Raw genomic sequence first — 13,562 nt, 5'->3', positions numbered from 1 at the left:
TCCTCTCTGTTTCACCAAATTAGACTCAGACCCCCTACTGTCAATCACTGTTAAATGAAGAGTTAAAATGACCGTTATACCCTATTCACTACCCAAGTCCTCTTTACCCCTACCTATACTCACCAATGTTGGCTTGCCATCGGCAAAACCACTGCACCTCCACCACCACTGTCACCGCCAACCCCACCACCTTCCCCTTGGTAGTAATTCCACTCCAGGATATGCTTAATGACTATTTGAATACGAACCTCTTTGGATCACCATTCTGCAATGTTCTTCGTAGTTGCTTTACGAAGTGCTTGACAGGATATTGGATGCATTTAATAACTGAAAAGTCTTTTCCGATGGCTTGGAAGGGATATCATAGTCTTCTAATCAAGGGATTCACCACTCTCCATTGCTTCATAAAGCGTCTTGGCATCACACATGGCCATGCTCATCTCAACTTTACCACCGAATGGCGACACGACTTCGATATTGCCAACATAATCTAGAGAAAGCACCAAAATAAAAATTGGTGAACTATGCTTTTTGTGATAAAGTTTTGAAGTAGTCGAAATTTTACCACTTTAAAGCCACTCTTGATTTTGAGCGAAATAACCTATTCAATATCTGAATTGTATTGAATTAGTTGAAATTTTACCTCTTTAAATTCACAAACATGGATATACCGCAAGTATAGGAAAAGAAAAATGGATCTTTAACCGAAAATTGAATCAATTGGTTCGAAATGAAACTGAAAGTCACCGGCGTAAGATCAAACATCAAACAGAGGCGTATAATAAGGAAGAATTACTGACGCCCCAATCTGAGTCCTCGTTCCTTACTTTCTTCCCCTGCCATTTCTTGTGCCTGCGATGAGCATGGTGTTTCCCGTGCTTTTATGAATATTGAACTCACGTTCACTGGAGCTTGGAAACTTGCCGGTGTTGTTAAATCCTACATTATCGATACTGGTGAACTTGACGACATTATAAAATTTTTCATTGTCGGTGACAAAGAACTTGCCACTGTTAATAAATCTTGCACCGTCGGAGACAGAAAACTTTCCGACGAGATTGAATCCTGCTCTTCTTCTATGATTTCGGCCACGGCATAGACTGGGAATGAGAGCATGATGAGGGGTTTCACCTACAGGGAAGAAACGCAAGGGGTTACGGTTGAGATTCGCTGCTGGTTGTTGCCGTCCGTCACCGATGCCACTGCCACCGTGATCTTCGGTGCTTTGAACGATTGCCGGTGATAAATTTGGGAGAAATGTAAATTAAGTCTCGATTTGGTCGATTTGGGATGAGACGTGTTACATGGGTATTTTAGTTACTTCACATTTAGTAAGGGCATTTTGGTATTTAAAATAAAATATAGTAGTTGACATCAGCATATAAGGTATATTCCTTAACGATGACTGACAGTAGGGGGGTCTGAGTCTAATTTGGTGAAATAGAGGGGGTGTTCTTATAATAGTGGCACTCTTTAGGGGGTGGCGTTTTAAATTACCCATTATATATTGGATCTGATTGGGTTTTAACATTCAATGCTAAGCCCAGGCCAACTTGAATGAGCTTTTGATGTTGGGTTGGGCGGCTGGGCTCTGCTTAGGCCCACCTAATCAGGGGTTGAACTGGCTGCCCCTATTTTAATAGTGTTGTGTATCCCATCTTTTGATAGCCTGATTCTACTTCCTCATGTGCGAAGTCTGAATGTACGCAACACTATGTAGGGTAGCATTATTTCCCCTTAACTTATTTGTTGTCCATCGAAAAGAAAACCTACTATTTGGTGAACAATCAATTAATGAATTAAATATTTAATAGGATGCGGTACAAAAAATAAGTGAGGATATTTTTTAAGGGATCTTATAATGGTAATAATTTCTATAGGATTTCACAAATTAGTGATTGGGAAAAGGCTCATCATACAAGCTGTCTATCTTTTCTCTATTCATATGAAATGACTTTGTTGCCCTACTATGTATTCGGTTCGGATAAATTGAATTCAAGAACGTTGTCACCCCCTAAGAAAACAATGGTTTTGTTTCAGATTAGTGAATAAACTGAAACAAAAGAAGAGACGTTTCTCGTTTGGTGGCTAAATTGCACTATACTCTACTTCAACAAATAAAAGTTTTTTGACCGAACCGATGAACAATGTGAGCTATGGTTAGATGTGTGTGATAAAGGGCTCGTAGTACCTGCTAGCGCAGCTGTCATCAAGGACTTATACCATGGGCAAGAAAAATGGGCGTTGTTGCTATGAGGTCCAATGCCAAGTTTACCTTAGGTAAGTGTAAGCTATAACCTTAATTGATCAAAGATCTTTCCATTCGGTTGTTGAAGGATACATGTTGATATTTCAAGATGGGGAAAAACGATTCTTATATTATAATAGAGGGAAAAAGAACCTTGTCAGTATGACACAATAAATGCCTAGACACAACAGACATGAAATGATTACACTACCCTCACCCTTGTGTGAGCTAAAAATGCTCCCGCTTGTGCACTTATTGGCCTGCACATATGGAGTTTCTTGCGCCAAACTAACAATGTTCTTTCGCATATAATAGATTTGTTTTCTTTTTTTATTTACTTTTTGGATTTTTATCTTTAGAGATATTGTTTATTGAACCTTATTAGTGTGTTCTCCTATGCCACTTGTTGAGAGAACCCCCACCCCCCTTTCTTATTTCTCATTTAGGGAGAACAGAATCTTGATGATGCAATGATATTGGAATTACCACATCAACCTTTCATATGACACAACTAATGGATAGGCCTATTACCCAAAAAAAAAAAAAAAAAAAAAAACTACTACTCAACGGATAGGCCATCTAAGAAAAGACCTTGCCGTTGATACCTAGTCATAACACGCAAATTGCGGTCTACACATACATAATAAATTAAATTCATTCCAAAATTATATCTCTTCAAAGAAATGCCAATGCAATGCCAATGCCAATGCCTCCAGCCATAAGTAAACTCTGAACAAAATTTTCAAGAACTGTACAACAGGCATGATCAGTTGCGATCAACTAATCACAGCATACTTTCGACCTCCTCTTATTTGAAAATAGTTATACGGAAATTTCCACCTCTATCTCAATGTTTGAGAGAAAATTGGGTGGATTGCAGCCTTGAAATCTTCATAAAATCTTTTCTCAGAAAACCTGGCTGCACGCTTCCTTGTGGCAGCTGCCATCTCAAGTCTTTCAGCTTCTGGCATCCTCAGAAGCTGTAGTATAGCATCTGCATACTCTTCTGCATTGAGGGCAAGGAATCCTGTCTGTTTCCCATCTTCCTCTAAAACGATGTCCATTTTTGGCCCTGCTGAATTATGAGCTGCAGAGAGAAGAGGGGGGGAGGGGGGGAAGAGAATCAATACAACATTGTCGACGTAGAAAATGATTCTTAAATTGTTCCTTAGCAAAATAAAACACAATGAGTGAATAAGGAAGCTGATTTAACAGAAGAATCCACATAAACACCCACCTATTGGGATTGCACCTGCAGCCATGTACTCTACAACACATATGCCAAAGTGCTCATCGGTCATAGAATGGATTCCTGCAATGGCACCTCCTAGAAGTCTTACCAAGTCCCTGTTGATAGCAAAAATGAAATAGATAAAGTATAGCTTCTGAATTCATTGCTAATTGTAATGACTTCTGAAAAATTATTTCAGTAAGGTAATTACCGGAACAAAGAGAATCCCGAAGAGTAATATTTCATATACGTATACGTCACCTCTCACCCCCCCCCCCCAAAAAAAAAAAAAGGAGATGCATATGGATACGTTTGGATGCTAGTATAATGTCTGTTGGCATGGGTGATTAGTATTGCCTTACGATAGGGGGAGTGTCACTATCATGAGATAGGCTTTGATTAGCACGTAAGAAGGTTAGTTTTGTTAGGAAGTTTCCTATTCTGCTTAGATTTCCTTTTCAGATTGTGATTGTACTTATCCTTTTTTGTTTACAAGAAAAGCATATCCAACTACAGAGCTCATTCACGATAGTCTATCGTTGGCTTAGTTCTCTCCTCTCCCTCTCCTATCTGTGCTCTTACTCTCTTTGGTTCTGTTTTATTAGTTCTGATTCTCTCAAATTACACTGTTCTTTATTGACATTTAACAGAACATGTCCAATTTAAGATCTATTGCAAACCTTTTGCGCTTAGAAAGTTCAACATTCTTTTACAGTTCGGATAATTATGGAGTATACTTATGCTGATGAATTCCGGTGGGATTCCAGTATTGATTATCCCTTCCAACTTCAAAGCCATCAAGTGGCCAGTTGAAGTATTTTTTGGTGGGTGCGAATATTTGACCTGCAGCTGAAGTCAAACCTAATTTCTTAAGTGTATATTCATTTGTTCATCACTCCCAGGTATAGAAGTTCACCATCCATCCTGAACGTCTGATGCATGCAACTATAAACTCACTTTAAATAGATGTTAAAAGAAAGTGATGGAAAACAAACCTATACATCAAATTCTTGTGGAATTCCACATCCTTCTCCACCTTCAATTCAATAGCTTTGTCTTTAAGTTTTTGTAATCTTTCTTCATCTGCCTCATTCCTGCAGCTACCCACAAATTGGAGCTTTGGTCTGGGTGAATCTGCATCCAGTTTCCTGATGGCAAGAGAGAATGCCTCAAGTTGCAGAGTGTGAGCCTGGGATATCAAAAACCAAGTTCAATGGGACTAAAGAAAACTAGAAGTCTAATACTTATCAAGACTACGTAGAAGGAGCTAGTCAAATGTCACAATGTGAACTTTGTCTTCTGTCACAGCTTGCCACATGGCAAAATGGGTGGGTCCAAGAAAATTAAGACCAATCTCACCAGTTAAGTTGCAGCTCAAAAAAAAGAATGGGAAGTGCCTTTCTGAAACTTTAAACTCACTTTTTAACAACTTTCCATGCCTGTCTCAGGCTGAAACATGATCAGTGAGATGCTTGTGAAGTCCTCTATTACACCCATCTGTGTTTGCCATGTGGCAAAGGAGTGTAAACTTGTGAAAGAAATATTCACAAAGTCTTGTGACATTTAGTAATAGTGCCTACCTTCTCTGGACGAAATTGGGCTACAGATATGATTTTTGGGATATCAATAGGCCTTTCCAGTGGAAGCACCTGTATATAAACCACAGACCATGAAAAGTATTTAAATTTACCTTGAAAGTTAAAGAGGAGAATAGAATGATAAAAGGATATAATGTAAAATTTAGATAAAGAGCAAATAGGTTGCAGAGCTGGACACAGGCCCAGAGACCCATCTATACAGAAACTAGAGGAGCAACCAAAATCATCAAAAGATTACGTCTATTCCAAGAATGTGTTTGATATACAGTCTTGTTCCAGAGAATGAGACCTGGAATGCGAACCAGGCTTATTCCAGAAAAGTGCAGTAACCCGCTCTCAGCCCAGGCTCAGAACAAGATCTTGTTCTTTCCAAGAATGCAATAAAAATCTTAAACCAACATATTTAAAATTCTGGGCATTTTGTCATTTTGTGATGAAAAAGAGAACTCCACTGTTCATCATTTCTGGTAAAGAGAGAGAGAGCAGATCCTCAACTCCCACAATGTCTCTTCACCTTTGATGTTGGCCCCCGAAAAAGAGAACTTTAGTCAATTCATGATGAAAAAATAAGACCCCATTGGCCCCAACAAGAGACATTTTCCCCTTTTTCACTGGCACCACTTTGGTTACCATCCACTTCTCTCAACAGCCACTCAGTGGTTTGTGTGTGCATGGAATCTGCTATGATAAGCTAAGAAAAAGGTGCAGAAAAAAAAAATCCGAATGTAATGACATTAATGGTAAACTGTTTTCCACTGGGAAAAAGAAATTATTTCAATCTAGCACAACCCTTGGGTTTCCTGACCACACCAAAAAAATAAAATCCCACTAGCTGAAGCTGAAACCAATGGTCAACGTATTTGTTTAAGGCTGATAAGGGAAAAATAAGCCAGGTTGGCTGCAAGCCACTATAGGCTTGCCTGCATTCCCTACAAATTGGGAAATGCTGCATTTCCTATTACATGTTGAACATGATCCCACATTATATGAATGGGATTGCATTCCTAAGAATTGGACATCCATACCAAACACAACCTTAAAAAGCACTACCCTGAGGGAACCCATTCTGCTACGTTTTACTAACACATTAAAATGAAAAACCAAGATCATCAACACGGATCCGCAGAAGGGTCTCATTACCAAGGTAAAAACAACCTAAAGCCCCAGTCTACTCAACTAAACTCAACTCAAACCATGCCTTTTCTCAACTAGATGGGGTCAGAATTAGAGAAGCCCAATGATAGAGAAATTAGCCCATAACTTAAGATCCAACCCAGGCTATTCCGATGACAAATAATAAAATAATGACTCTAATAACTAATAATGCCTAAGCTTGCACGTCTTTCCCCCTTCTTTGCTGGATGGTATCTGTTTGGCTGCTGGCAAAGGCCTTATGTGGAAACACATGTGGAGAACCTTGGAGGATGCTCCTGTATCAAGAGGCTTCCAACAAATGGGAATACAGATTCCAGTGGTGAAAACAAAATTTCTGCAAAAGAGGCTCCTTACATTGGAATGGAAGGGAAACAAAAAGGGCCATCACTTCTCCTATCAACCATCCTCTTGAATTATTTGTGAGTTCAAGATTACCACTAAGAAAGACAAAAATCTCTTTCAGAAGAACTTTTTAACTTCGATTTTAACAGGGAATAAGGAAAGAACTACTTCAGCAGACAGAAATATCTATGAAATTTGAAAATTTTCCAACTGATGTATTAATTCCAGAGTGAAATATGATAACAAGGGCCATGACATTTTCTGAACAAAAGAAATTAACCTAAACAAACCTGAAGACCTGAAGTATCACATGGAGGGTAAACTCTCTTAATATGGTTAGAAATTCTCCACAGTTTCTCTATATGTGATAGTGTCCACGACGAGTTGACCATTGCAAGTTGTGCATGCGAACCCACAATCCCGTACATGCAGCTGAAAAATGTGTAATAGATGACCTTGCATCGAGAAAGCCAAATGCTGTCACAAGAGAAGAACTCTTTAGAAGCAACATCAGAATGAAACAGACATAGTGAAGCACGTATTTATCCAAGATACAATCATCTATTCAGGAACTTGACACAAATAGCTGTACTGAATGAATTACATGCAAAATTGTACCAGCAACTTGCCACTGGTAAAACCATAAATAACCATAAATATCTATAGAATCATTGCAGATACCATGAAAACTCTTTCAAAATATAATACTTGTACCCCTGTTGCCCACGGGAGATAGACCATGCTAAAAATTGAAGTAACTGGTCAAAAATAAGAATGCTGGAACCCATAAACATAGAAGCCACTAGTTTTCAACCCATTTTACCACCTTGACTCAGAAACCTCTAAACTACTCACAGAAAAAGCATCAAATGAGAGAAAATGACTCATATTGTGAAGTAGCAATACCTCTGTGCAATCAAAGAATTGTTATTATACATTGAACTCCGTTCCCGTACACGAGAAACCATGTCTGAGCTGATTGTCGGGTAATGCGTATAGCTAACAACTTTGCACCCAAACATCCGGGCAAGTGGATATGTAAATGCGTATCCACAAGTGTCCAAGTAAAACATAGGCGTAAATTTACTCAGAGCCTCCCATGATAGATAAATTGAACCAAAACTTTGCCCAATCATGGTGAAGTGCGGGTAGGTACCTTCCTCAATCCACTTCCTCCTATGCAAATGCACCACCTGACCATTAGCAATTGCATATAGATAAAGTGAGATGGTAAAAGATTAAAAGAAGAAAACAGAATAGAATCATATTTGGGCTAAGCAGTAACAAACAATTTGTGCAAGTGATTAATGAGTATAGCAACCCAAATAACAAAGACTGAAACATACTTTAAGCCATGCCAATACTCCTAAGAATACGAGGGTGGGTTTCCAGCACAAACAATGAAAAAATCTATTCCACTATATCTACCATGGGGATTTTTGGTTACAGTTCAAACTTTTTGGACATGCTGTCCATGTATAATTAAGTCATATGTTGATTTGTGGTCCAATCCAACTCATGTCAGAATGATTTTTCCTCAATTTCTTTTTTCAAGAATTACGAATGTTGAAGATTTGGTGGTGAATCGAAAGGAAAAGGTCATCCCACTAGGGAGACTTGGTGGTGGGATGATGATGTTTAAGCAGCCATTAAAACTAGAAAGCTAGCCTTAAGACTTGGCAAATGACTAAAGATGTAGAAGATCTAAAAAGGTATCAGTCTGTGAGAAATGAAGCTAAGAAGACTGTGGGAAAGCATGGAAAAGAAGTATAAAGATTTCTATAACCATCTGAGCACAAAGGAATGAGAAAAAGTTATCTATAAGATAGCTAAAATGAGGGATAGGAAGAATAGAGATTTCAACCATGTAAGATGTATTAAAAGTGATGATGGTAGAGTGCTAGTAAGGGATGAGGACATTATGAAGAGTATTGTACGGCCTACTAAATAAAGACAATTCAAATAAGAGTGGCCAAGAAGATTGCATTACTCATCAAGACACCACATGCTATAAATATATATGAAAGGTTTGGGTGCCTAAAGTTAAAGAATCCTTAAGAAAAATGAAGGTAGACAAAACACCAAGCCTAGATGAGGTCCCAATAGAAGTGTGGAAGAGCTTAGGATTATGTGGTGTATTCTGGCAAACCAAATTGTTTAAAAAGATTGTGAGCATAAGGAAATGCCAGATGAATGAAGGAAAAGCATTGTAGTACCAATCTACAAGCATAACTGTGATATTTAGTGTTGCAATAACTATAGAGGCACAGAGCTAATGAGTCATACTATGAAATTTTGGGACAAGGTTTTGAAGCCCACCTAAGAAGAGAAACTACTATCTCAGAGAATCAATTTGGTTTCCTGCCAGGTAAATCCACGACAGAAGTTATTTACTTACTTAAGAGGCTTCTGAAAAGATTTAGAGTTTGCAAGAAAGATCTCCATATGGTCTTTATCGATTTAGAAAAAGCATATGATAGAGTCCCTATAGAGTTAATCATGCATGTAAATAAATAAAAAGATGATATAGAGGATGATGTGTCACATAGAATTAAAGTGGAATCAATGAAATGGAGAGGTGCTTCTAGAGTGGTCTGTGTGATCAACATATTCCTTTAAAGTTTAAAGGAAAATTCTATAGGACAGTTAACGACAAGCTATAATGGCGGAATGTTGGGCAATTAAGAAACGTCATATAGACAAATTAAGTGTAGCCAAAGATGAGGATGTTGAGATGGATGTGTGGCAAAACTAAGAAAGATAGAGTAATAACCATATTAGAACTGTTTTGGGAGTTGTCCCGATACATGATAAGCTCCAAGAAAGCTATTTGAGGTGGCATAGCCATGTTCAACGGAGGACTTGAGATGCACCAGTACAGAGTAGTTATCTGGTTCAAATTGAGAGAACTAAAAAGAGCTAGGGGCAGGCCTAAATGACCCTAGGAGAAATAGTGAGGAAAGACGGGCATAGTTTAGGTATTGACTTAAGTATGACCTCAACATAGAGCTGTATGGAAGGCAAGGATCCAGTAGCAGACCTTATTTAGGGGGGATATTGCTGAGTTGTTATTGTTTTTGTGTGTTCTTTTTTTCACTATTATTTTTAATATTTAACTTTGCTTGGATCCATGCAGCTGACCCCAATTAGTTGGGATAAGGCTGAGTTTTTTTGTTGTCGTACAAACGTTGAAGCAAGAAGGGTAAAGTCCTTTACATGGTGGGCTGCACGGGTGTGATGGGCCACTAAATTTGATATATAGCAAATCTTGAGGATTCGACATCTATATCCAACAGTTTATAAATGATCAATTCATTACTTCATGTGGCAGAAATAGTTGAAGATATTGGAAACCATTCTGTAAACATTAGTCCCAGAAAACCTTTTTGCCTACCATATAAAAGTATGAACTGCTCCCCTTCCCCCAACCCCCTTTTGAGGTGCACATTTTTCACAGCTAGAATACCATTTCTCAATCACTAGAATTTTAAAGCTCCACATTACTTTCTTTCTTAAAATCATACCACATTTTCAGGAAACCTACCTTTTACAAGTCAGACAACTAAAAAGCAAAAAGTTAGGCGTACCAAATTCCTAGTTATAAAATAAATACCTAAAAACATCTAGCGATGATAAAATACTACCTCTAATGACAATCTCTAAAATTATTGTTTAAACATATGATAAACTCTGATTTCTAATCATAAGGATCTAAATAAACCTGAAGCTTATAATACGCAGAACAGTCCTAAAAATGGGTTTCATTATGAAGAGCATCTACATGAAGTCATGAACATAGGAAGGATTGTTCCAACTCAATTCTCTTTATTTATCATCATCTCTACCTAACCATGGAAAACCCTGATTTGCAGAACTAGGAATACAAAAAAAGTTGAACACTTATGAAATACCCCAACTGTCCAGCAAGCTTTATTAACAACATTTGCTTTAGTTTCTAATTTCATTCTCTACCTCTGAAATCAAATAAAGGATTATGCACATATATCTCAGACTGACTAATTAAATCCTATTCTATTTTCACTTCTCTGTTACTGTTGTCTTACAGATTTGAAAACCAACCTTTAGGGCCCATACATCTGGTTTCTCAATTCTCCTGCATTGCCACAGCTGCCATTCTTTTAGTAGGGAACAAGAAATGCTTATATAGACATGAGGATGTGTGGAAAATAACCACAATTCCTTTATGAGGAAGATTTATTGGCTTTATTCCAACCGGGTAATGACTCACCTAAGAACAAGAATGACGATAAGGTGAAGAAGATTGTGGTGTTGTACAAGGGTGAGTAATCAGGCATGGCAAAGATGTGATAAATCCATAGGAAACAGTACATTTTTTTGTTATAGATAAAAGCAGTACCAAATTTTGCAGGCTTCTGCTATAACCAACTAATTTGAGGTTAAGGCATAGTGGAGTCTGCTATAAACATAATATCTAACAGTTTGAGCGATACTTCTTGCTAGGTTTTGAGATTTTTGGAGGAAATCCTCCCCTCAATCTACAATTTAACAATCAAACTTCATCCCTTTAACCACAAATATGTATAATCTAAATCATCTCTTTAACATTCTATCAGCTCCAAAATATCAAAATCTTCACTTTTCTCTCAAATTCTTCTAACTCCCCCTTTGCTGAACTGTCAGGCCAGCCGAAAAAGGAGGGGGAAAGGAAAAGAGACAATGGTTTGTAAAATTAACTTCTACCTATCTTTTGCTTATTCAATATCATTCTTGGTTTTAGTTGATCTACCTTTATTTTCTCCAAGATGGCTATTCATGATATGAATCCCTAGCTTGGGCCGAATCCCAAATTTGATATTTTTAAGTTCGATTGTCATTTAAAATTAGGGTTTTCTGCACAATTACCAAAGAGATCTAATACAAAGAGAATCAAGAGCCACAAATATTCACTCACATTTCTCCTCCTTTCTATGATAACATTAATTTTTATTTCTTAAATTTTTGCAGAAATACTAACTCCAATTTTTTCACTACAATGTATAGATCTCATTATGAGCATTGATTACAGATTTTATCATTAAGGCCTCTCTTCTCTCTACCCCCCCTTTTTTTTTGGGTGGGGTGGGGGTGAAAGAAAGGCAAAGTTGGTAGCTGGATTATTAGGAACCTATTAAGTTTTACTTCTAAAAACCCAATTGACAGAGAATGTGAACTATTAGTATCTCACCTATAACAGTAGACCAAACGAAATTTAGCTGAATTTTCACCTTCGTACACATGATCATAAATTAAGCTAGACAAAACAATATGAGGCGTCTTCTGATCAGAAAGGGTTGACATTTGAAACCATAAATTTCAATAAAGTGAAACGAAAGACATCTACGATCTTGCCAGGGCTACCTGAGGTGGGAAAAGAAGTTTGACCCCAAATCGATTGGTCGCTCGGTCCATCAAGCTTTCCGGAGAAGCATCAGAATCTCCGGTATAGATGACACAGTCAAGATTAGGATACTCCTCTTGGATGGCTTTTACTGCACACCATAGAACCCGCTCTCCACCTCCACCATCGTTTGTGTATGGGTGGAAAAAACCCACGGCTCTTTTTCTGTTCTTTCTCCCATTGATCACAAAAGGCAAAAGAAATCCCAGAGCAAGGACATAAAACAATAGCCAACACAACACAGCAACCCCGAAAGCCATCAACTTGCTCAAATATTTCTTCATAGAATACAAGGAGGGTCAGAAAATCTTGAATTTGGATCAGATATATTTCCACGATCGTCTTCATTGAGTTTCTCTTTCACTTTCTTATTAGTTTGCTTCCCTGTTTGCCAAAAAAAAAAAATAATAATAATAATAATTTTCACACAGTTTTGGAACTCGGAACTCCACTCACTCGGTGACCGGCCGATCTAGATCTAGCCGAGGCTGTGTTTGGTTGGGACACATCATTGGACGGTTCGGCTCGACCTCGCTGATCTTTCACAACTAAAATAGAAAGGGCTATATCACATCAAGATGCTGATTTGTTTTCCGCCCCCAATGAGATGAGGGATTTGCAAATATCCACTTGATTGGTAATCTATAAGACGTTTTTGGTTTTTTTTTTTTGGTAACAAAAAAAAGGTGCGTCATAATAATGATCATAGCCCCTGGGACAAGCCCTGCTTCTGCAGGATCAATGGGCGATAATGGGTATGTCAAGACTTAAACCCACAATCAGCTGACTCGAACGGTGATGAGTTGAGGGAACGTTTTTGTTTAGTTGATTTGGTTTCTTTTCTTTTGGCAACTAAACATCTTATTTCCTTTTTCGTACTATTCAAGATTTTTTTTTCTTATCCAACCAAACACAACCTAATAAATAAAAGTTCTTTGAGTATTCATTTTTTATAATTTACTGAGTATTTTTTGTTGCAAAGGGAATAGTTACAAATCAATGAATATGAAATTATAAATAGAAAAATTGATTTGTAAATTGTAATAATACTTCATTGATCTCCTCGTTCATTATTCAAAATTAGTTGTATAGTTAAATGAATGATTTGATAAGTATTTTTTCGGTAGAGCGAATGATTCGATAGTAAAGCTCATTTTGTGATATATTCTTAGTAATTAATTATCCATTGGTTTCACTATTAATTATCTTTTCCTTACAACAATAAATCATGATTTTTTTATAAATTTAAAATATTTTTATCAAATCTCATCTAAACTAGAAGGTTTCATTATGATTCAAATCCAAAACAAATCAATTTAAATCAATATCAACCCGATATTAAAAAATCAAAATAAACCAAAATCAAATTGGATCAAAACCAAAACCAATCAAAAACCAAAACACCTTAATGGAAACCAACCCAACCGTTTGACACCCCCTACTGAAGAGGTGGGATCTCGTTTGGAGTGATCACTTCTCACGATTTCTTATGTAGCACGTTTATGTCTAGTTGATCTATTTTCTTTCCTTTTGCAAGTGAACAAGTACATCTTATTTTCTTTTTCATAC

At 37.4% G+C, this 13,562-nt stretch overlaps 1 protein-coding gene across 1 annotated transcript; it reads right to left on the bottom strand.

The window, feature by feature from the left end:
- Nucleotides 1–2,871: 2,871 nt before the first annotated feature.
- Nucleotides 2,872–12,384, bottom strand: LOC122088202 (GDP-Man:Man(3)GlcNAc(2)-PP-Dol alpha-1,2-mannosyltransferase). The gene is made up of 7 exons (XM_042657387.1): nucleotides 11,954–12,384; nucleotides 7,481–7,767; nucleotides 6,865–7,051; nucleotides 5,060–5,128; nucleotides 4,475–4,668; nucleotides 3,486–3,595; nucleotides 2,872–3,335 (listed from the first exon to the last, which is right to left on the bottom strand). The coding sequence occupies exons 1-7, from the start codon at nucleotides 12,275–12,277 to the stop codon at nucleotides 3,091–3,093; spliced, it is 1,416 nt and encodes a 471-aa protein (XP_042513321.1). The 5' UTR covers nucleotides 12,278–12,384; the 3' UTR covers nucleotides 2,872–3,090.
- Nucleotides 12,385–13,562: the final 1,178 nt, after the last annotated feature.

This window comes from Macadamia integrifolia, chromosome 9 (assembly GCF_013358625.1).
Source record: "Macadamia integrifolia cultivar HAES 741 chromosome 9, SCU_Mint_v3, whole genome shotgun sequence".
Lineage (NCBI taxonomy): Eukaryota > Viridiplantae > Streptophyta > Magnoliopsida > Proteales > Proteaceae > Macadamia > Macadamia integrifolia.
Note: the sequence above shows the minus strand (reverse complement) of the source record. Positions and strands in the feature narration are given on the sequence as shown.